Source organism: Schistocerca nitens, chromosome 2 (genome assembly GCF_023898315.1).
Source record: "Schistocerca nitens isolate TAMUIC-IGC-003100 chromosome 2, iqSchNite1.1, whole genome shotgun sequence".
NCBI lineage: Eukaryota > Metazoa > Arthropoda > Insecta > Orthoptera > Acrididae > Schistocerca > Schistocerca nitens.
The window spans coordinates 526,470,058-526,491,653 of record NC_064615.1 but is presented as its reverse complement, the minus strand read 5'-3'; the positions used below and the strand labels follow the sequence as shown (position 1 = coordinate 526,491,653).

At 44.8% G+C, this 21,596-nt stretch overlaps 1 protein-coding gene across 1 annotated transcript in view; it reads right to left on the bottom strand.

Moving 5' to 3' along the window:
• LOC126234480 (juvenile hormone esterase-like) overlaps window positions 1-21,349 on the bottom strand; it is a 113,232-nt gene extending 91,883 nt beyond the window's left edge. The window contains exon 1 of the mRNA XM_049943171.1: window positions 21,181-21,349. Coding sequence (XP_049799128.1) covers window positions 21,181-21,330 — 150 coding nt within the window. The 5' untranslated portion in view covers window positions 21,331-21,349. The remainder of the gene's footprint in view (window positions 1-21,180) is intronic.
• Between the last annotated feature and the right edge of the window lie 247 nt (window positions 21,350-21,596).

Below are 21,596 nucleotides of genomic sequence, written 5' to 3'. Positions count from 1 at the left end.
TTATAAATTTTCTAAAGTAAAGATACTTCTATACTTCATAAATCACCATTACTGTGAAACTGGTGGTCAGCCATAAAATTTTACTAACAGAGATAAAAAAGTGGGCGGTAGATGAAGAAAGGTTGGTTACCCCTGGTGTAGACTATTGTTAAGATATCTCCGAAGTCCAGCTCTGCCATCCCTGTACATACACTATGTGATCAAAAGTATCTGACACCCCAAAAAGATAGGTTTTTGATATTAGGTGCATTGTGTTGCCACCTACTGCCAGTTACTACATATCAGCAACATCCTGACAGAGCAGAATGGTGCATTCCTTTGAACCCATGGACATCGAACGTAGTCAGGTGAATGCATGTCACTTGTGTCATAAGTCTGTACGTGAGATTTCCACACTCCGAAACATCCCTTAGGTCCGCTATTTCCGATGTGATGGTGAAGTGGAAACGTGAAGAAGGGACACGTATAGCACAAAAGCGTACAGGCCGATCTCGTCTGTTGGCTGACAGAGACCGCCGAAAGGTGAAGAGAGTCTATCCAGACCATCACACAGGTATTCCAGACTGCATCAGGATCCACTGCAGTTACTATGACAGTTAGGGGAGGTGACAAAACTTGGATTTCATGGTCGAGCAGCTTCTCATAAGCCACACATCACGCCTGTTAATGCCAAACGACTCCTCGTTTGGTGTAAGGAGCGTAAACATTGGACGATTGAAAAGTGGAAAAACGTTGTGTGGAGTGACGAATCACGGAACACAATGTGGCGGTCCGATGGTATGGTGTGGGTATGGCGAATTCCCGGTGAACGTCGTCTGCCAGCGTGTGTAGTGCCAACAGCAAAATTCGGAGGTGGTTTTGTTATGGTGTGGTCGTGTTTTTCATGGAGGGGGCTTACACCCCTTTTTGTTTTACGTGGCACTATCACAGCACAGGTCTACATTGATGTTTTAAGCGCCTTCTTGCTTAACGCTATTAAAGAGCAATCCGGGCATGGAGGTTCCATCTTTCAACACGATCGAGCACTTGTTCATAAAGCACGGCATGTAGCAGAGTGGTTACACGTCAGTAACATCCCTGTAATGGACTGGCCTGCACAGAGTCCTGACCTGAATCTTACAGAACACCTCGGTGATGTTTTGGAACGCCGATTTCGTGACAGGTCTCACCGACCGACATCGATACCTCTCCTCAATGTAGCACTCCGTGAAGAATGGGCTGCCATTCCCCAAGAAACCTTCCAGCACCTGATTGTACGGATGCTTGCGAGAGTTGAAGCTGTCATGAACGCTAAGGGTGGGCCAATACCATATTGAATTCCAGCATTAATGATGGAGGGCGCCATGAACTTGTAAATCGTTTTTAGCCAGGTGTCCGGATACTTGATCACATGGTATATGCTCGATCACGGGATTTGTTCTTGACATTAGCGATTCAGTCAGAAGATACTGCAACATGCATCTGGTGAAAAGTACATAATTTGCACTTGGGTTACGCTCCCTTGCGCATCGTACAGGATATTCACCGGGTTTCACTTTTAATTTTGTTCCAGCAGGACAGAAAATAAAAATAATGGAGTGATAAACCACAACTCTTCAAATCTAGGTTGAAAGGTTTCCTTGAGGCACATTATTCTTGGGTACAAGGAGGGTGCAGGAAATGGCCAGAAATGAAAGTGACAGAAGTAGGAGTTCCAGATGGCCGAATGTTTAGAGAAAAAGGTATTTAGACGTGAGTCGGGTGAGCGAGGGGGCCTTTTGTTGCGGTACAGTTTGGCAGCGGTTGTCGCAGCGGAAGGCATAGAGGACGGCTATCCGAGGGCCAATGCGGTCGAGTCCCTACGAGGAAAATCTTTTTATTTTCAACTCTCATTTTATTTATACTGCAAATAAATCGAAATAATGCTCAACATATTGTGTTTATTAATATTTTCGTATGAGGCATGGAAAGGAAAATATGGGATTGCAAATACCTTTCCAGGAATGGTTTGTAAGGCGTACCCGAGAACTTCGTGTATAAAATTACTTACTTTTATTATTTCAGAGTTGATTATTTTCACTTTCTGGTGGATAACATTCACCGTAAAAACAGGGGGAGCAGTAATTTCCTTGCCGGCTGGTGTGGCTTAGCGGTTCTAGGCGCTACAGTCTGGAACCGCGCGACCGCTACGGTCGCAGGTTCGAATCCTGCCTCGGGCATGGATGTGTGTGATGTCGTTAGGTTAGTTAGGTTTAAGTAGTTCTAAGTTCTAGGGGACTGATGACCTTAGAAGATAAGTTCCATAGTGCTCAGAGCCATTTGAACCATTTTTGAGTAATTTTCTTCCCATCTTCACCGGCAACCAATTGTTCTCGTGTAGCTGCCAAAGATGATACGACTGTCAAAATTAAACTAACGTAATACGCTTCAGTTAGAATCTCTTCTTCGGAAGTTATCCCTAGTGGGCGCTGGAAATTTTTCTAGGTAATTTATTTGCAATCCCTAATTTCCCTTTGCTTTTTCTTTCAATGCCTTCAATTATTTAACAATTAATAAGTGTATCATGTTGAACATTACTTAGGTTTATGTGATGTTTAAGTAACGTAAAAGTAGAAAATAAAGAAAGAGTGTGAAACTTCCTGGCAGATTAAAACTGTGTGCCCGACCGAGATTCGAACTCTGGACCTTTGCCTTTCGCGGGCAAATGGTAGAGCACCTGGCCGCGAAAGGCAAAGGTCCCGAGTTCGAGTCTCTGTCGGGCACACGGTTTTAATCTGCCAGGAAGTTTCACATCAGCGCACACTCCGCTGCAGAGTGAAAATCTCATTCTGGAAAGAAAGAGTAAGTTGACCCCACGACCTTTGAATCACTTTCTGTAGTGCTATCGGTGCACTAACCGCTGCCTGAAAATTCTGCTAACATAAATGGCTCATGCTCTGCGCGGCCAGCCGACTGAAAATATAATTGTTCTAAACGCTTGCCCACCTAGAGCTCCCACTCCTTTCACTTTGATTTCTGCCAAGGCCTGCGTATACCATCAATTTGGAAGAAATATGTGGTGACTAGTAAGTGCGGTTCCCTTGTTAGCACTTAATAACTTTCCTCTCTAATGTGCTATTCATTCCTACACTCTTTCATTTCTTTTAAATGCTTTCTTCATCTTTTGGCTTCTTTTGTATATTAACTTTTTAATCAACATTTTGTAAACTGTGTACTGACCCGTTGCATCACCAAGTACCTCTGGCTCGCATTGTCCCACGGAACCTGATAAATGAGTTAAATAAAATAAAATAAATTAATGTTACAAAAATGGAAAGTGATTGGCAGTCTGTAGTCTCAAAGTTGACAGATGAACAGCACAGAAACATTTTACTATAGAGGCGTGTTAACTGTGATGTAGAATATCACTTTTGAAACCATATTTAGGAGCGTGGTTCAAACTCAGTTCCCCGGATCCAGATCTTCAGATTTAAAATTTCCATGGTTTCCCTAAATCTGTAACGCCGAAAGCCAGAACGCTTCCTATTATAAGAACATAGCTCAATTATTTCCCCATCTTCATTCAGTGAGAGACTGCGCTCCGTATCAGCCTAGTTTACGGGACATTCGACAGTAATCTTCCTCAAATTAGAAGGAAAATGAAGCATTGGTGGAGATGCACGTTTTAGAACTTACTATTAGAGGAATAGTGCTGCATCCGTTATCTCAGTACTAGTATTATAATTGACAAGTTGTATTATAATATTAATAAGAGCTAATCATTCATTTTTGACGTTAATGACGTTATTAACTTGCGGATAAAGGTACTGTTCGTAGCAGTTATGTCATCATCAAGCTATCAATCTACATTAGAGGATTATGAAGACAGCTAGCAGATAATTCCTATTAGACGGGCATATTAAGATTCTATCAATCTACGTTAGAGGATTATGAAAACAGCTAACAGGTAATGCCTATTAGACAGGCATATTAAGAGAGCTCTGTATGATGAGTGCGTTAACAACTTTACTATACTTGGCTGATACTATTCAGTATGTATAAATTCTTCCCAGTTCAGTCTGTGTTTTTGGTCCGCTGTTGGTTGTGTACTCAATTAATGAATGGTGACTCCAGTTGCTATTATGTTCTGCATTTAAGTATACATCCACCCCATTTCCAGAAACACTTGAAAACGGCAGAATATTATAGCAACTGGAGTGGCTACTCGTTATCATTCAATATTTGTCTCTTAAGCACTAGCAACGAACAGAAAATTTCATTACCCGTGGCAACGAGCTGCGATTATACAGGCCTGAGCAACCTGCCTACGTCAAAATGCTACTGTTCACTATGTACATTGGTTCCTGATATTTCGTTAACAAATGACATAGGCTCAAATGAGTTCACGCACCCTAGACACATGTCGGCACTGCATGTTCGGTCCTCCATACTATGCATAGGGATCGTGACACTTTGCCGTTCCAGTGTAGGGTAAAGTAGCACCATTCCATGGACAGATAAATTTGTAGCCTTACATAGTGAAAATCATTACTAAGCTGCAGTACCTTCAGAAAATATACAGGAATTAATATGAAAAGTTCATTATTTCTAGAGCTGTGTTACAAAAGATAATCAATGCGCTCTATTTGTGGCACGTATACACGTCAAGTAAATACCGTAAAACTCCCTAACTTTGTAAAATTTTTCTGATTTTTCAAACGAACTGCCTTAGTATTTCATGTGGAAGCCTGGGGATTACTAGACATAGCAACTCAACTGACTTTTCGATTCCGTCTTTTTAAAAAATCTGTCTCTTAAAGGAGGGAATGGGGAATTTCTTTTGTGTGACACATTGTTGGGGGCGCAAGTTGCCCAGTGAAGTGACACTCCTCATTTTACATAGAAATCTCATCCATAGTGGACTTATTTTATTGTTGTAGTACCTTTATTGGCATCCACACATTACACTTGTTACAAATTGTCAGTTTTAACCCACAACATTTCAAAATAAATTTTTGTATATAAAACGTATAAACAAATCAAACTCTTTTTGTAAAAATAGAAACCGACCCCCCCCCCCCTCACACACACATAGAACGGGAACTGAACATGGAAACTCACTGCTTTAGGTAGGCAACAAATACACCTGGTGTGACTAAGGAGGATTGGGCCACGTCCAGAATTTCCTTGCTTTGTTGTGGCTGACAGAGGTACCTCCCCCCGTCCTGTCGGGAGCGCAAAGCATGAGCCCATGGCAAAATTTCCCACAGTATGTCAGAACTACTTAGAGACAATTCTCTTGCGTGGCATCAGGTATTTCACACCCGCCATTGTTTGTAGTAGCTGGTTCAGATGCAATGATTGGTGGATGGGATAAACAACGCAAGAAAATCTGTTATCTTCAACATTTATGTCATTGATATCATCATACAAGTGACGAACCCCGAAAGACTGGTTGCTGTGCTTACGTTGAGCGTATGTGATGTCACCTTCAATCAAAAAGTTTTCACTGTCAGACGACTCATTCTCCCGCCTCATTTGCCTCCCCTTTCTTTGGCGGTTGGCTACTCGTTTTGTGCATTTTTCTGGAACGTTTTGTTTTGCTTCGGCGATACACGTAGCCTCCTAGTACTAAATGATGGCACTTCATCTAAATGTCGTAGAATAAAAAGAGACTACTGGAACATGGTTGGGCACCTAACTTCTAATTTTTCATAAAAACGGCCTGTAACCCCAAATGAAAAACCAACTGAAATTGCCAAAAGTCACATTTTGTAGCTGATATTGTTGAGATGAACTACCAGCTTACCTGATTTCTCAGAACACTGAATATAGTGAAGTCAGATGAGACTATATCAATCACATTAACACACGAAACCTTCAGTCTGAATTTTGTAAACGTGCAGGCACCTGTAGTTCAGGCAGAAACAATGTGGAACTTGTTCCACTTCTTCCAGACACATGTCACAACCTCCCGGATATCCGAAACTTTAGCTCGACAGCCACAGCCGCGTAAGAGCTCTGCATGTCAAAAACATTGAGTTTCACATAGCGTCAAATTAATCGACTTTCTGAGATGCTTCGTTTACTGGATGGAGTACAGGGAGGGCTGTTGCTAGACAACGGGTGGCTGAAACATAGGTAGAGGTGGTAGAGTGCAGAGATGTTAACCTCTCTGCCCTTACAGAATGTAGCTACAGCTTTTAACACTTCTTTGCCTTCAGAAGGTGCAGTGCAAGACAGACAAGGTGAGACGGCCCTTCCTTCCGTTTCTCGGAGCTTCCATGGCGTCGCGCTCGTCGCCTGAATCCATGCACCCTGGTTAACGTGCCACATGCATGAGCAATTAAGTGACGCACTGCGCCACAGATTTAATCAGAAACTTTTATTAGCAGACTTGGATTACTTATCTGCACTTCCAACTATCTAAAATGAATTTAACTAATCACCAATCTGGCTTTGACCCGCGAGATAGAATTAAACTTTTCACATCAGTGTCAATTACCAAAAGACGTTTCTGTAAATATTATGGGGTAAGGCGACTGGACTGGAACGTTTTTATCGCTTGCAGGTCATACAGTGCCTCCAGGTGCCTCCTGATACCTCCAGTCAATGATCTCCACACAACAAAATAATAATACAATTGAGTGTCCATAAATTATCCCTGGTGAAGAAGTGAACCGGTACTTCACATTACCTACAACAACAACTAAACCACAAACGAAACTGAGATTCACTGATTATTTCACGGAGGTAAACGAGAGGTGCTTTCCCTGAGACCTAGAGATAGGAGCTACTCAATCCACTACCACTAAAGGACGTTGCCACAGCGTCTTTTGGTAACCGACCTTTTTACACTAACACTACCAGCCAAAAAATTACCTAGCCACTAACAACCTACTAGATGAATACCAATCAGGTTTCCATAAGTATCGCAGCACAATTGCCTTATGAAAGGTAACAGATGACCTAAACTTTGGCATGGATGCACAACAAGCGACTACCATGTGCTTCTTAGACTTCAGAAAAGCTTCTGAAACTGTCTACTTTAATGTTTTACTTGCCAAACTTAGCAGCCAAATTTTCTCGCTAAGTTCAGTGCACTGGTTTCGCTCATTCCTGGCGTCTCGCCAGCAACATAATGCCACAATGAAGGCAAGTAGTATCAAGCGTCTCCCAGGGTTCGATATTAGGTCCTGTACTGTTTTCACTATACGTCAATCATGCGTTATCAGTTTTGTCCTACTGCAAATACCAGTAGTACGTTGATTACGTCAAGTTGTATTAAGTGCAAAATCAATAAACGTGAAGACAGCAATCGGGAATCTCAGTTCCGACCTGTGTGCACTACTAAAATGGGAGCAAGGTATAACATCAAAGGTCAACCCATACAAAACCAAAGCGATTCTGTTTGGTCATTCTAGCCTCATTAATGGTAATTATTGGAAATCCCAACCATAGGGTAGTACAAAAGTATCCGCTACGACTCACAATAAAGGTTATTTATATAAATGGTTCAAATGGCTCTGAGCACTATGGGACTTAACATCTATGGTCATCAGTCCCCTGGAACTTAGAACTACTTAAACCTAACTAACCTAAGGACATCACACACATCCATGCCCGAGGCAGGATTCGAACCTGCGACCGTAGCGGTCACGCGGTTCCAGACTGAAGCGCCTAGAACCGCACGGCCACATCAGCCGGCTATTTATATAAATAACCTTTATTGTGACTGGTAGCGGATATTTTTCTACACCCTATAAAGGAACAGTCACGGAGTTCGACAGCATCCACTATGGATAAAATTTATTTAATCCGAACCATCTTTAAACCTAAATGGGACAAATATCAACTTTTCTCCTTTAGCAAAGAATATAGGAGTAATAATAGATGAAAATCTGAATCGGACTGGGTACGTAACTTCAATGTGCAAGAAGACATGACCATCTGCCCATGCCCTGCAAAAATAGAAAAACTCTCCGCATTTTACCTAAAACAGAAACTTGTACAAATGCTTATACTTCCAATTATTAATCACAGCGATGTTATTCTGCAAGGCCTTTCTCAGGAAAGCTCATGGAGCGTGTAACTGGTTAAGAATGCGTGTGTTCATTATATGTGTGACGTTCGACATTTTTTAATCATATTTGACCATCATATGCACAGGTACCTTGGCTGCGTGCAGACAATCGCTCAGTGCTTAGTGCTGTGGAATGCGGAAAAAACAGAAAATTGGCGCTCATAGGAAGAAGAACAACACCAAAAATGCAACAGGAGCGTAATATGTAAGAAACTGTCTACGCAACCTGCCACTGATGATGCCTTGCAGAAAATAAAGGCGAAACGCGTATGGCACTAAAATTGTGTTTTATTCAGTTGCTGTCAGACGGTCCATAAGTGAAAATTATCAATATACCGTAATATTTCCATGCCCTCTGGCTTCCCTACTGTCTCATCAACGAACAGTGCCCTGACATTTCTCCTCGACCTTAACGTTCTTATCTGAACAATATGGCAGACACATCCGTTCCAATCAGAGCAAAATCCTTTCTGTTCCACTCCACCCTTCAGCCACTTCCTCGAAGTCATTCTTAGTAGCGGAAACCCGACTGTGGAATAATCTCCCGCATTATGTTACAGAACTGAATAACATCCCCAGCTTCAGATAACAGTTAATGATATATCTAGCAAATCAGTAGTAATGATTACCACTTCCCTGTACGCTCTCGTTATCCTTGAACACCCTTATTTCCAGCACGATCTTCCTCATTTCCCAGTATTCTTAGCTTGTGCAGTCACCTTTATTTTCCTTAGAACTCACTATAACATCAAACAACCGTTTTTACACCATAAATTCTTTTTATATCTGCGCTGTCATTACTGTTATTTTGTTATTGTTATTATTATTGTTGTCATTATTAGTACTATTACTACTATCAATATTAATGATAGCTGCAGCAGCAGTAGCAGAAGTACTGCCAATATTGTATACTTATATTGTTACTAGAGAGACTCAAACAATTTTAATACTATTTGCAAATTATAACTGTTATTCATTAGGTAACTGTGAGGTAAGAGTGGTACTGTTTCTTTGAAACCCTTGTCCGATGTGAGAGAGGGGCCGATTGCCATAATGACACCAGGTGAAATAAATAAAATAAAGGACAGGGTCTCACAAAACCAGAACACTCAAGTTTCCAAGGAAACGAATGGAAATTGTATGTTTCTATTAAACCTCGCCATGTCCTTCTTCTTAATTAAAACACCATCTCTAGCTAGCTAATGGATCCGTCCTCTACTCTCCAGTCTCGCCCTTTGACGAGCTATTCCACGTTCAGTAGTCCAGAAAACTGGTCGCGAAAAAGAGGAATGTGCCGGAGTAGAATTCCATGTCCGAGCCCGGGAAGGTACTTGGAATTATCTCGCTCTTTCGCACTTACAATCTTGCTTGAGTTCTCCCAATCACCGTCTTAGTCGTAGAGGGTTCGAGAATACTAAGGCCCACGATGGAAGGAAGAACCATCGATTTTGCGAGCTACAAACCGCACAACAAAATTCCTTAATCTACAGGGCTTTCAGCCATTAAGGTTGACCGGTCCCTGACGATAACCAACGGTTGAGCCTTGTATGCATAATGACCCAAATCGAAAACGCAATAATTCACGGAATACTGTAGGAAGAGAAATGACATTGAGTTTTATTGAAACAAAAAATGAGTAGGAAAACCGACTGACAGATGGCGCTGGTCAGCAACATGTCAGTAACGCCGCATGAGAATCATTTATAAAATGAGCTGTAGTGAGAAAGGGAACTAGATGCGCCAGCAATCGCGTCTTGTTAACTTTGTCATTGTTAGTGAATCTTCGCTATCAGAATGGAGAATCCGTCACGGTACCTATACGGTACTATCGCCACAAGAAAAGAATTAAAACGAGTGAAGGTCTTATGAAAAATTTGTTGTGAAGAAAATGATCAGGAAGTTCTATAACACCCGCTGGAAGGTACGATTTTTATACAGGATGGCACACCATCCCATATTGCTACACGTGTGAAAGATCTCCTTTCGGTGATGATCGCATAATGAGCTACCGCTTCCGTCATGCTTGGCTTCCCAGGTTCACACTGTTACTCTTGAAATACTTGAAATGTGAAACACTGAAGATGCCACTAGACCTTGCATTTGATAATAATGTACTGTCGTAGAAAGGGCTGCGATAAATGCGCAACAGTAAAATAACTATTGCAACAAAATATGTAAAAAAAAAACAAAGGATTTACGGTCAGACTAGATAATAGAATGTAGTCTGGTGTCCAGTAGTGTTGCAAATTCCAAAAGTTTTCAATCAAGTACTGCACTGCTAAATCTGTCATCTCAGACTTCCACACTACACAGAAAACGTGCTTCACTGATGTAGTTCACCCATGAACATTCGTTTTCAAATTATCACTTTCAAGTGGTTAGGTAGAGTGGTTAAGGTAGAAGTCAACACAGACTGATTTCATGATGGCTCAGAACAGTCCCTAAACCGTTTTATAACGAGTAACATATATTATAAGGGGTCCGGAAACGCACTCCGTGAACTAAGCTTCGTCGCATATGAGAATGCGTTCGATGACGCAGATAGGATCACAGTCACTGCTCACATGTATGTTGTTTCAAGGTAGTACGAAATGGATTCGCATATCGCTATTCCAGACTGGCGTGAGCTATTTGTGGCACATGAAAATTTGTGCCAGACCGGAAGTAAAACTCGAATTTCTCACTTGTTGCGAGCGGTTGTTAGCCACTTTGGCCGCCAAAACAGATCCAAACGTCGATATGTCACGGAGTCCACAACCAGTGGCACGCACATTTCGTGACTCCTGCACAGGCAGAGACGGATATTTTATCGCCATTTTAGCCCATCGAGGCGTCGTTACATGCTGGAAGGACACTGTAACGTGAAGATACAGACACAGTATAACCCCACACATTTTATCCATTCATTTGTTTGAAGATAGGCTTGAAGGTTTAGGATTCAAGCATACAAGTGAGAAAAACCCGTCGCACACTTTCCAAAGAGCCTTTCATAAATTTTCCCTAAGCGATGTAGCGACCCATAGAATAACTAAATGTGTGTGGCAAGACGGGGATTTGAAACCCGGCCCTTTCGTGTGCGAGTCCACTGTCTTAACCAACTCGCCATCTCACGCTGTGTGCCTAAGGGATGTTTGAACAAAACGGATGTATCATTACGTAACTTATTTCGACTATCAATCATCTGTCAAAGATTTACGAATCGTGCCCCGTCCTTCACGCAGGCGTTACGAGAAGTCGTTATTGAACCAATCGATCAAAGCTAATGAAGAGGCTAAATTGTAGACAGGTGTCACTGTGGTATTATTGCAAAAAACGCTTCAGCACTTTTAATTTCGTTTCTTTAATGGTGGCTGTTATGTATGTGGAGTCAAAGTGGGAAAGAACAGCTTATTGCTTAACTTACTCATAAATCTATCGAGGATGTCTGAGTGGTAAACTGACAACTGTGTTGAGTTCTAACAATGGTGTCAAGCGAGAATTCTGATTGCGTTACTTGCCGACGATTTCGTTTAAATGGTTTAAATGGCTCTGAGCACTATGGGACTTAACATCTGAGGTCAAAAGTCCCCTAGACTTAGAACTACGTAAACCTAACTAGCCTAAGGACATCACACACATCCATGCCCGAGAAAGGATTCGAACCTGCGACCGTAGCGGTCACGCGGTTCCAGACTGAAGCGCCTAGAACCGCTCTGTCACAGAGGGCGGTGACGAATTCGTGGCCAGTTCTGAAGAGAGATCGAATATTTGTTACTAATAACTCCAGGCCAACTTTTTCTACCGTACTTTCGTTGCGCTTCATCTCACTTCCTTACTCTTAACAAAGAATTTGTAGAAACATATTAAATAAAATAGTATAATCTGATAACTAATAAGTAGTTGTACATGAGTATTTCTATATAGTCTGAAGAGTTTGTGATATATGAAAAATATATAAATTATTTGCAAAATGTTTTTCACTATTAAAATCACTTACGCAATGATTGTTATTTAAAAACATGGACGCTTTAGGTGGAAACAATACATATGTTTAGAGAGGAAGAACAGTGACTTTGAAACAACCTTTGTAATGAAATTATTCTACATATAGCATCTTCTGACTGTTACAATTGTGGAAAAGAACACAGGAAATTGGTTTTGAATGAGGTACAGTACGAACAATATTCAAAAATAAGTGCGCACGAATGAGTAAAATAAGCATCTTTTTTAATTTTTACCAGTTTAGTTCTTCGCTATTAATGTAGAAGAATTATTTTAAATATGTTGAAATTTCTGGTAAACGACTTTTAAGTCTGAATACGTCGCGAAACTACTTTCCTTAGTCTCTGTTTAAACTCCTACTCTCGTTAAGTAACTTATCTTCTCGAATATTTTATGTAGCACTCCCAACTGTAATATTATTTCCAGCTATTCTTTTGCTTCACACAGAATTTCAGGCTACGTTAATATTCGTTTAGTGCGCTTCTGTATTGCATGTATCACGGAGAAGAAATGTTAAAATACTGTGTTAGTACACGACCTTAAGCTGTGGGGCCTAAACATTATGCAAGCTAGAGGTCAAATAATTGCATGCAAAAATATCTATCGCACTCTATCATTTAGCCTGCAAGTATTCTTAGTTAAAATTTGGAATCAACGTATCTTCTGTTTAATCCGTAGGTCGTTTGAATCACTATAGTTGACCTTCTCTTCTTGTTTGGTTTTTCAAACAGCTCCATCGTGTACTGTGGTATCTTTTAAAACTGAATTTCCTACATAGGATACACATTATTGGCGACACGTTTCTGACTTTGGGATCTACTGTGTCCAAAACACGCTGCTATGTTTTTGCAGAGGAAGTATATCGTTTTATTCCCTGTAACCCGAGCCTAATGGTCTATTAAACGGAGTGCCTTGAAAAAACAAGGTCGCGAAATAGAATTCCGATCGCATCCCAGAATTTTCTGCCTGTATTTAACTTAACCTTCACGTCTCAGTTATGAGAAGACGGGTACAACACGTGGTTCGAATTTTACGTTAAAGAGCAGCGCTCCTTTCAGCGGGTACGGTGCAAAGGACGGGCTAGAGCCTCGCAAGCCTCCGTGGTGTGTGTGTGTGTGTGTGTTTGAGGTTTACGGGCGCTAAACAGCGTGGTCATCAGCGCCCAAACGCATAAAAACAGGAACGCATGCAGTGAAGGGACTAAGACGGACAGTGAACAAGGAGATCGGCTAAAAGACAGATCTGACGCAGTTCCAAATCCTCACATACAGAGGCAAAACAAGAGGATAAGAAACGCACTAAAAAAGGAAAGGAAACAGAAGGAAAGGAGGACAGAAACCGAAGGGAAACAAGAAGGTATTCGTGACTGGCGGACCTCTTACCTAAAACCTGGGTGAGCCAGTTACCCAGCAGCACATTAAAACCCTCTCCCTAAAATCCGAGGCAACAAATTGGACAGGACACAAAACCGTAAGACGTTAACCACAGTCGTTGCGTCGTCTTGCAAAATAGAGGGCAAATCCGGTGGCAAAGAAACCACCGCCCTCTGGTCAGAGAATAAAAGACAGTGAAGTAAAATGTGGCGGACAGTAATCTGGACGCCACAAGCACTACTGATTGGGGGGTCCTCCCGCCGGAGTTAAAAACCATGCGTTAAGGAACTGTGTCCGATGCGGAGGCGAGTGAGGAGAACCTCATTCCGCCTGAATGACTGGTAGGACGTACGCCATGGCCGCGTGGTGGCCTTGACCAGACGCAGCTTATTGTCACCGACTACCAGCCACTCCTTTTCACATTGACGCATAACACGAAAACGCAGGAGGGAGGTAACAGCATGGAGGGGGACGGCACATTCAACAACGTGAGGGAGGGAACATGCATCTTTGGCAGCCACATCCGCCAGTTCGTTTCCCCTAATACCCACGTGCCCCGGCACCCAGCAGAAAGAAACCTCCTTCCCCTGTCGTTGCAGGTGGAGTAGGGCTTCATGGATGTTCTGGACGACCGTATCCGCTGGGTACAAGTGTTGAATGGTCTGAAGGGCACTCAGGGAGTCAGAACAGATGAGGAACTTAAGACTGGGAACACATCTCATCTGCTCAAATGCCCGCAAGATCGCAAACAAATCGGCATCAAAGATGGTAAACGCCGCAGGAAGCCGTAACTTGACGACTCGATCAGGGAAAACAACAGCACAACCAACAGAGTCCTCCTGTTTAGAGCCATCCGTAAATACTGGTACATGGTCGGGATGCTGGTGTAAAATATCGGAAAATAAGGAGGTAAAAACAAACGCAGGAGTGCAGCTCCTCCGGTACTCCGGTACTCCGACGCTGGGCCTCTGGAGCAACCAGGCAGCAGGCGGGTATAACCTTGGCGGTGGGGGGCCACACGCTCCACACCAAGGGACTCAAGCAAATGCTGGGCACGAATCCCAAATGGTCTCGTTGCCCTGGGACGACTGGAAAAGAGACGTGTCATAGGCGGTCGGGCAACGGGTGGGTACGCAGGGGAGGTAGGACAGGCAAGGAATTGACACACCCGTCGCACCATGAGGAGTTGCCGCCGGATGGCGAGCGGCGGTTCTCCTGCCTCAGCACACAGGCTGGGTATGGGACTGGTATGGAAGGCACCAGTGGCCAGCCGGATACCCTCATGGTGTACTGCGTCAAGAATCTTCAGATACGAAGGCCTTGCTGACCCATACACGGTGCAACCATAGTCAAGTCGCGATCGGACGAAAGCCCTATAAAACTGCAGCAGACGCGCCCGATCTGCTCCCCAGGACCGATGGCTCAGACACTTCAAAATATTCAGTGCCTTCAGCCGGCCGGAGTGGCCGTGCGGTTCTGGGCGCTACAGTCTGGAGCCGAGCGACCGCTCCGGTCGCAGGTTCGAATCCTGCCTCGGGCATGGATGTGTGTGATGTCCTTAGGTTAGTTAGGTTTAATTAGTTCTAAGTTCTAGGTGACTGATGACCCCAGAAGTTAAGTCGCATAGTCCTCAGAGCCATTTTTTCAGTGCCTTCAGGGCATGCACCTTTAGGTCTTTAAGGTGAGGCAACCACGACAACGGAATCAAAAGTGAGGCCCAGGAACCTCACAGTGTCTCTAAAAGGAAGAACGGTGTCCCTCAGACGCAATTCAGGGGAGGTAAAAAGACGTCGAGAACGATTAAAATGAACACACACACATTTGTCTGCAGAAAAGGTAAAACCCGTCTTCGCAGTCCATGCCTCTAAGCGCTTTATGGTAAGCTGCAATTGCCGACTAGCAGTGACAAGACTGGAGGAAGAACAGAAAACAGCAAAATCGTGCATAAACAAGGAGCACTGGGCAGGACTCCGGATAGTGGACGTGATACTGTTAATGGCGACGGCAAAGAGGGTGACACTTAAAACGCTTCCCTGAGGAACACTATTCTCCTGCACGTACAAATCAGATAGCACATTACCAACCCGATATCGAAAGAGGCGGTGGGAAAGAAAGGACCGAATGAAGATGGGGAGACAGCCACGAAAGCCCCACTCATGGAGTTGATTGAGGATAAGGCGGCGCCAAGTAGTGTCATACGCCTTATTAACGTCAAAGAATACACCTAGATAATGCTGGTTACGTAGGAAGGCCTGCTGGATGGCCGCCTCAAGCAGGGTCAAGTTGTCTATAGTGGAACGACATCTCCGAAAGCCACACCGAGAGGGGCTAAGGAGCTGCCTGGTCTCGAGCAGCCAAACCAGGCGACGGTTGACCATGCGTTCCAACGTCTTCCCGACACAGCTCTTCAAAGCAATACTTCGATAACTACTGGGATGCGTTCGGTCCTTCCCTGGTTTGAGGAGGGGAATCAAAATCGCCTCCCTCCACGAGTCAGGGTACGTGCCGGATAACCATATCATATTAAAACAATTCAGGAGAACTTCCTTGGATGGCAGCAACAAGTGCTGCAGCATGCTGTACCAGATGTGATCATGACCAGGCGCAGTATCATGAGCCACAGACAGCGCCGAATCCAGTTCCCACATTGTGAAGTGGTAGTTGTAGGGTTCAGAATTTGGAGACCGGAAGTCCAAGTGACCCCTCTCGATGGCAGTGAGGTAGCGGCAGATATCTGGATCACAGTTAATAGTGGCGGTAGATTCCGCAAAATGCATGGCCAGTGTCTGGGCAATGTCTCTCGGCGCCGTGAGGAGACATCCTTGATGCAGCAATGCTGTGACAGGTAGTTGGCTGAGTTTCCCGGAAATCCTCCTGATGGCTTCCCATACTTTCGTAGAACTAGTGGAGCAGGAGACAGAGTTCAAGAACGATTGCCATGACCGTCGTTTGCTCTCTTTAACCACTCGCCGCGCTTTGGCCCTTGCCACCCGAAAGGCCGCAAGATTGTCAGCTGAGGGACGGCACTTGAAGCGGCGCAGAGCTGCACGGCGGGCTCGGATGGCTGAGCGGCACTCAGTGGTCTACCAAGGCACAGGACGCCTCTCGGGATGACCGGATGACCGTGGGATTGACAATTTAGCAGCATGGGAGATCACGGCTGTAACATCGTCTACCCATTCGTGGACGCTGGCACGGTGTTCCAAAACAGCCAGTTGGCTGAAAAGTGTCCAGTCAGCTCTGCAGAGGTGCCACCGGGGTGGCACTGGTAATGCCACAACCTCATCCAGGAGGCGAATCCAAAGGGGGAAGTGGTCACTAGAATGGAGGTCAGCAGCAACCTCCCACAGAGCAGAATCCGCGAGTGCTGGAGAGCAAAAGGAAAGGTCAATAGCCGATGACGACCCGGAAGCAGTACAGAAATGAGTGGGAGCACCAGAGTTGAGGATGCACAGTTCTTCAGACATTATGAGGCTTTCCAGAATGCGACCCCTGGGGCAAGTAGTCGGAGAGCCCCATAAGACATTATGAGCATTGAAGTCCCCCAGAAGAAGAAATGGGCGGGGCAGTTGGCTAATAAGGTCCGTGAGAGCCGCAGAGTCTATTGCATCCTGAGGTGGTAAGTAAACTGAACAGACTGTGAGCCTCTGACTCACAAGAAGGTCAACTGTAACTGCTTGCAAGTTTGTAACGAGAGGGAGCTCAGATGAGGGGTGCATGTCACGGACAAAATCCGCAACACCACCCTTTGCCCTTTCCCGCGTCAGATCATCATTTCGATATACGGTATAGCCCCCTAAAGAAGGGGCATCAGTGGCCAGAAAATGTGTCTCTTGGAGACATAAGCACAAAGGGCACTCTCGTACAAGGAGTTGTAATTCGGCCACATGCGTCCTGAACCCATTCAGGTTCCGCTGTAATATGGGAGCCAGTGATCAGGGTGGCTGAACTTTCACCCTGCCTCTGTGCTTTGGAGGAGAGCCCGTACTGGCCGGAGATTTATTCCTGGGGCGAGAAGATCGCCCCCGTTCGACATCAATGTCCTTCAGGTCCAATGACGACCCACGAGAGATGTCAGACAGTACGATGGCCTCGTCATCGGACCGACCCTGACTAGTCTCCTGAGGTGGCAAAACTTTCACCTTCGGCGTCTTTGTCTTGGGGGTTTTGAATGCAGAGCCTTGTCAACAGCTGGAGCTGTACTAGCCTGGGCAGAAGGCGCCATATGGGGAGAGGCAGGAAGTACCCCAATGTCAGCAACCACGGCCTTGTCCGACGTTGCGGGGAGAGCTGCAGGTTGCAAAACAACCGCAGCAGCACAAGTGCACTGGCAAACGCAGGTATTAGTGCTAACACTAGCAACCTCCGTTTGCGTAGCAGCAGTGGCCATTTGTACCGGTCTTTTCAGAGCGGAAGCGAAAGATGTTGAAAACGCAGGAGGTTGCATGGCCTTAAAAAGCTTCTTGGCCTCACCATAGGGGATGCGCTTAGATGTTTTAATCTCCTGTATCTTCCGTTCTTCGAGATAGAAGGGGCAGACCCGGCTCCAGACAGGGTGACTCCCAGAGCAATTCACGCACTTCACAGGCGATGAACAATCGGCTCCTTCATGGGCAGGCTGAGCACATTTACCACAAGTGGCTATCCCATTGCACCCCAACGTAGTATCGCCAAAGCGCTGACATTTAAAGCAGCGCATTGGGTTAGGGAAATATGGCCGTACTGGCAAACGTAGAGGTAGAAGGGTCCATTGCGGTCCCACGAGCAGCTAGGGAACTAAAGGTCCGCTCAGAAAGAGCCCCGCGTGCCTGAGTAAGTTGCTAGCAAAAGTGGCCATTTGTACCGGTTTTTTCAGAGCGGAAGCGAAAGATGTTGAAAACACAGGGGGTTGCATGTCCTTAAAGAGCTTCTTGGCCTCACCATAGGGGATGCGCTTAGTTGTTTTAATCTCCTGTATCTTCCGTTCTTCGAGATAGATGTGGCAGACCAGGCTCCAGACAGGGTGACTCCCAGAGCAATTCACGCACTTCACAGGCGATGAACAATCGGCTCCTTCATGGGCAGGCTGACCACATTTACCACAAGTGGCTATCCCATTGCACCCCAACGTAGTATGCCCAAAGCGCTGACATTTAAAGCAGCGCATTGGGTTTCTTGTTTTGGTGACCTCCAAAACTATGGAAAGCAAAGAGCTTGCCGTTGAAGAGATGTAGGTGACTGTGTCGAAGATGAACTGATGTTTATGGCTGGGGTGCGGCAGGTGCCCCAGAGGTTGCCCGCTTGCGACTGTTCCACCCCAACAGCAATGCATCTTATAGGCGCGGAGCACACCGTAAGATTGAGGGGTTTTTATAGTGGTTAGCCTTCCTCGCAATCCAGGCGATCAAGCCAAGATTACCATTCCCCGCAGCACACAACATTCCACCGCCGCGCCATACGGTGGTCGCTGAAGCATGTCCGGGGGTTACGGTGACAGGAAGCTGGCGGCGCTGACCAGTCCCCAGCTCAGGTCCCCGGGGTCGCCAAGCCCTTACTCAGCAAATGAACGCTGAGCCCCTGGGGGCCTCCGAGGCGTCGCTCAACTAAAAGACTTGCAGCAGGCCGTTGAACCACACCGAATTATTATTATTCTATTTGTTAGTGTGGAAATCGTTGCCTAATGGTTTATTTATGCCGAACGCTGACGGTGTAATTACTGTGAGCACACTTCATCAACTTCTATTCGAATTCCGCTCCCGTGGGTAACGTCCCCCTCATTTCGAAGCTTGACCGCCACCCAACCTTTGTTTAATTTACTTTTTTAGTAATCTTTGCTGGACTGTCAGTTTTTCCGTATAACTCTATTGTTTTTGAGCGTTCATCAATTTAACGTCGTTATTAAGAATCCGTTACATCTCTGCGAAAATACATTTTACGCGATCACTTTTCATAACCACATTGCGAGATAGTAATGAGACATTGAAAATATGTTCCCGCTATAAGCGGCGCATTGTTGAGTAATGTAAGCCTTAATGCTGCCACTTTAGCTGAGGACTACGGTAAATTGAATTCTTAGCACAGTCAGTTCAAACTGTTGTTCAGTTGCGAAAAGCTTTCTATACGGGCAGTAACTAAATTCCCTTTATAGACTGTATGGGCAGTTTCCTTATACCAGAACAAGAAAAGAAATCCCTTTCAACATGGACTATAAAGGGCATACTTTAAGAGCTACTAGCGATTGTCCATCTCCATTGCTGTGATGCACATCTGTTCTACTGCAAATTCGTAGCTTTCCATGTTTTGGGAGGTGCTCGGTAGACCAAGACAAGAAAAACTGTCAAACGTACATACGTTCTATAAGAGCTCTGCTCATCATCACTGCTGTGATACACATCTCTGCTACATGGACTCTCATATTTCTTAAGATATGCATTTTAGAATTCATGCTTACTGGCCACTTTTTCTTGTTTTGGTCACCTCCAAAAAAATGGAAAGCAAAGAGCTTGCCGTTGAAGAGATGTAGTTGACTGTGTCGAAGATCAACTGATGTTTATGGCTCTTACGGGATGCTTTTTAGAGCCCATGTTGACTGGAAATTTTTTCTCCTTTTGATGTAAGAAACCCATCCTCGAAGTCCGTAACGGTAATTTAGTGGCACCCTGTATATAACGGAGCCGTTATCATCGAGTAAAACAGAAGTGATATCCGGTGTCCCCCACGGAAGTGTTATAAGCCCTCTGCTGTGCCTAATCTACACAATCGGATTACGAGACAATGTGAGCAGCCTTCTTAGATTGTTTAAAGATGAGGGTGGTCGAATTCAAATGGCTCCAAACACTATGGCACTTAACATCTGAGGTCGTCAGTCCCTTAGACTTAGAACTACTTGAACCTAACTAACCTAAAGACATCACACACATCCATGACCGAGGCAGGATCCGAATCTGCGACCTTAGCAGCAGCGCGGTTCCGGACTGAAGCACTTAGAACCACTTGGCCACGGCGGGTAAGGGTGTCACTAACAGCCTAACAGAGTCATCCGAAGGTCGGAACCAATTGCAAAATGATTTGGACATGATATCTGCATTGTGCGAAAAGTGGCATTAGTTCCTCAGTAAGGAAAAGTGTGAGATCATCCATACGAGTACTAAAAGAAATCCGTTAAATTAGAATTACATAATAAATCATACCAATTTAATGGCTGTCAGTTCAACTAAACACCTGAGAATTACAATTAAAACGTAGGTTGGAACGGTCACATTGATGGTGTGGAAGGCAAACCAAAGTCTACATTCTATTGGCAGAATACTTAGAAGATACAGAGAATTCCTGCACTACGCTTGTTCGTCCTCTGCTTGAGTACGGATGTTCTGTTTGGGACTCTTAATAGATAGGCTTGGCGGAGGACATCGAAAAAGTTCAAAGGAGGGCGGCTCGTTTTGTATTACTGCTACATAGGGAGAAGACTACCGCACATACGATACACGAGTCGGGGTGGCAATCATTAGAACCAAGGCGTTCTTCGTTGGTGTAAGTTTTTTTTCACGAAATTTCAGTGTCCAACTTTCTACTCCGAATGCGAAAATATTTTGCTGCCGCCCGCCTACAGAAGGAGAAAGATCATCATGACAAAATAAGAGAAATCAAAGCTTGTGTACAAAGATTTAAGTGTTCACTCTTCCTATGAACTGTTAGGGAGAGGAACGGTAGAGGAATAGTCTGAAGGTATGTCGAAGATGGCACTGCCAGGCAGTTAAGTGTGAACTGCACAGTAGTCATGCAGATATAAATGTAGTTTCACCTTACCATAAACCTCAGAGGGCCAACAGGTGGCTTGGCGTAGGGAATGCCCTGGAAGCTGCAGTAGGGGCGGCCGGAAGGTGTCCTCAGCTTGCGCCCCCTCAGCGCCCCCTGAGGGAAGCTGATGGTGATGGCTCCGTTTGCTGGTGTCGCCATGTCGCTCCGTGTCGCGCAGGAGACTGGCAGAGCCAGCGGCGTCGCGCCGAGCGGCTGATAGTGGCTACCTGCCGGCGGGCTGTACGAGACTGCTGATAACAAACCGAACTGGATATGGAATACTCGTTGCCCTTGTGTGTCACCTTTGTGCACATCGGCCCTATGCAGCATGTACGTCACTGAAGTTGAAGTACACTTGAATAAAGGGTTTACAACATCGCAGCTACTAGTTAACATCAAGGTAAACTGTGATCACGATCAGAAAG